Source organism: Suricata suricatta, chromosome 6, assembly GCF_006229205.1.
Source record: "Suricata suricatta isolate VVHF042 chromosome 6, meerkat_22Aug2017_6uvM2_HiC, whole genome shotgun sequence".
NCBI lineage: Eukaryota > Metazoa > Chordata > Mammalia > Carnivora > Herpestidae > Suricata > Suricata suricatta.
This window is the reverse complement of record NC_043705.1, coordinates 146,255,597-146,257,320: the sequence shown is the minus strand read 5'-3', so window position 1 is coordinate 146,257,320 and position 1,724 is coordinate 146,255,597. Positions and strand designations below refer to the sequence as shown.

General features: G+C 67.9%; 1 protein-coding gene across 1 annotated transcript in view; it reads left to right on the top strand.

Moving 5' to 3' along the window:
• The first annotated feature begins 1,017 nt into the window (after positions 1 to 1,017).
• IRX2 (iroquois homeobox 2) overlaps positions 1,018 to 1,724 on the top strand; it is a 2,579-nt gene continuing 1,872 nt past the window's right edge. The window contains exons 1-2 of the mRNA XM_029941296.1: positions 1,018 to 1,092; positions 1,138 to 1,722. Coding sequence (XP_029797156.1) covers positions 1,018 to 1,092; positions 1,138 to 1,722 — 660 coding nt within the window. The remainder of the gene's footprint in view (positions 1,093 to 1,137; positions 1,723 to 1,724) is intronic.

Here is a 1,724-nt window from a genome sequence, read left to right as displayed (position 1 = left end):
GGCGGGACGGGGGACCGGAGGGAGAGGCGGCGCGGCCGGCCGGCGACGTTGCTCAGGCCGGGGGTCCGTGCCGCTTCCCCCTGGCTCCCGGGGGGCCGTTCCCAAAGAGCCCGCAAAGTGCGACCCCGCCGGGGTCGGGGGTCCGTCCCGGGTTCTCCTCGGTTCTCGCGCCAAAGCCTGGCGAAGGTCCGGAGCGGGCCGGGGGCTCGCCCTGTTGGCTCGGGGAGCGGGGCGCGGCGCCGCTGGGGCCTCCGCGGCGACTGCGGAGCGCTTGGGGGTCACTTAGGGGGGCTTGGGGTCAGCGCGTTCGGGGAGCGAGCGGAGCAGCCGGCGGCAGCTCCGGGACCCCTCCCGGCCCGCCACGATCTGGGCCTTTATGTGTCCCACAGGCCGAGCTTTCGAAAGCCGCGCCCGTCCCCTGCGTGCCCGGGGTCGGCCCGGCCCGGGTGCTGCCGACGCCCGTTTCGGGCGAGCGAGGCCGTCACGGGGCGGGGGGGGGGCGGCGGGGGGAGACTGTCGCCGCTGCCCGCCCTCGGTGGAATTCCAAGGCAGCGACTGTGTCGCCGGGGCCTTGGCGGAGGCTACAAACGTCTCGAATTTAAACGTTAAAGGCTGAATTAAAATGCTAATTACCGCGTATTTGAAGAATTCGAAACGGTGACTGGCTTCTGAGTTGCAAATTGGATTTGCGGAGCTTTAGAGCGGTGAATAGCGGAGCGGGGGCTCCGGGGTGGCTTTTTAACCATATAAGGGCGGGCAAGGGGGAGAAGGGGGAGCCAGCCAGAGAAATTTAGATATCAAGAAAGGACCTGCGGGTCCGTGTCTGTGCACGTCCGCGTGCATCTGTGCCCGCAGCTCAGGGACATTCGGGGCAACTTATGCCATTTTAGAAAGTGAAATAGTTCAAACAGTCGAGGTTAGAACCGCAGCGTTTTCCTGATCTACAGCCGGTCATAAGGTTAGGCGCTGCGGGATCCCGACACCTCCCCCCCCCCACCGCTTTTCTATTGCGGGGAAATGCGGCTCCCGCGCGGGACTGACCCTGGGAAAGGCCGCGGGGAGGGCGGAGGGGTCACCTTTGGGCGGATGCGGGTCGGGTGCCGCACACCCCACTCACCAGGCTCTCGCTGGTTTTAGGGCGCGCCCTACGACGCGCACACGACCGGGGTGGCCAGCGCCATCAGCTACCACCCGTATGGCAGCGCGGCCTACCCCTACCAGCTCAACGACCCCGCGTACCGCAAGAACGCCACGCGGGACGCCACGGCCACGCTCAAGGCCTGGCTGAACGAGCACCGCAAGAACCCGTACCCCACCAAGGGCGAGAAGATCATGCTGGCCATCATCACCAAGATGACCCTCACGCAGGTCTCCACCTGGTTCGCCAACGCGCGCCGCCGCCTCAAGAAGGAGAACAAGATGACATGGGCCCCGAGGAACAAAAGCGAGGACGAAGACGAGGACGAGGGCGACGCGGCGAGGAGCAAGGGGGACAGTCCGGACAAGGCGCAGGAGGGCACGGAGACCTCGGCCGAGGACGAAGGTGAGCCGGGCCGCGGCCGGCGCCGCTCTAGGGAGCTTTCTTCCCAGGCGGGCGCGGAGCCGAGGTCCGGGGAGACGCTGCCCGCCGCCACCCTGGGTCGCGTGGGGCCGATTGAGTCCTCGGGCGCTTCCCCACGGAAGCCCTGCTCCCCCCTGGGACGTGGCCGGGGAGGGGTCCGGGT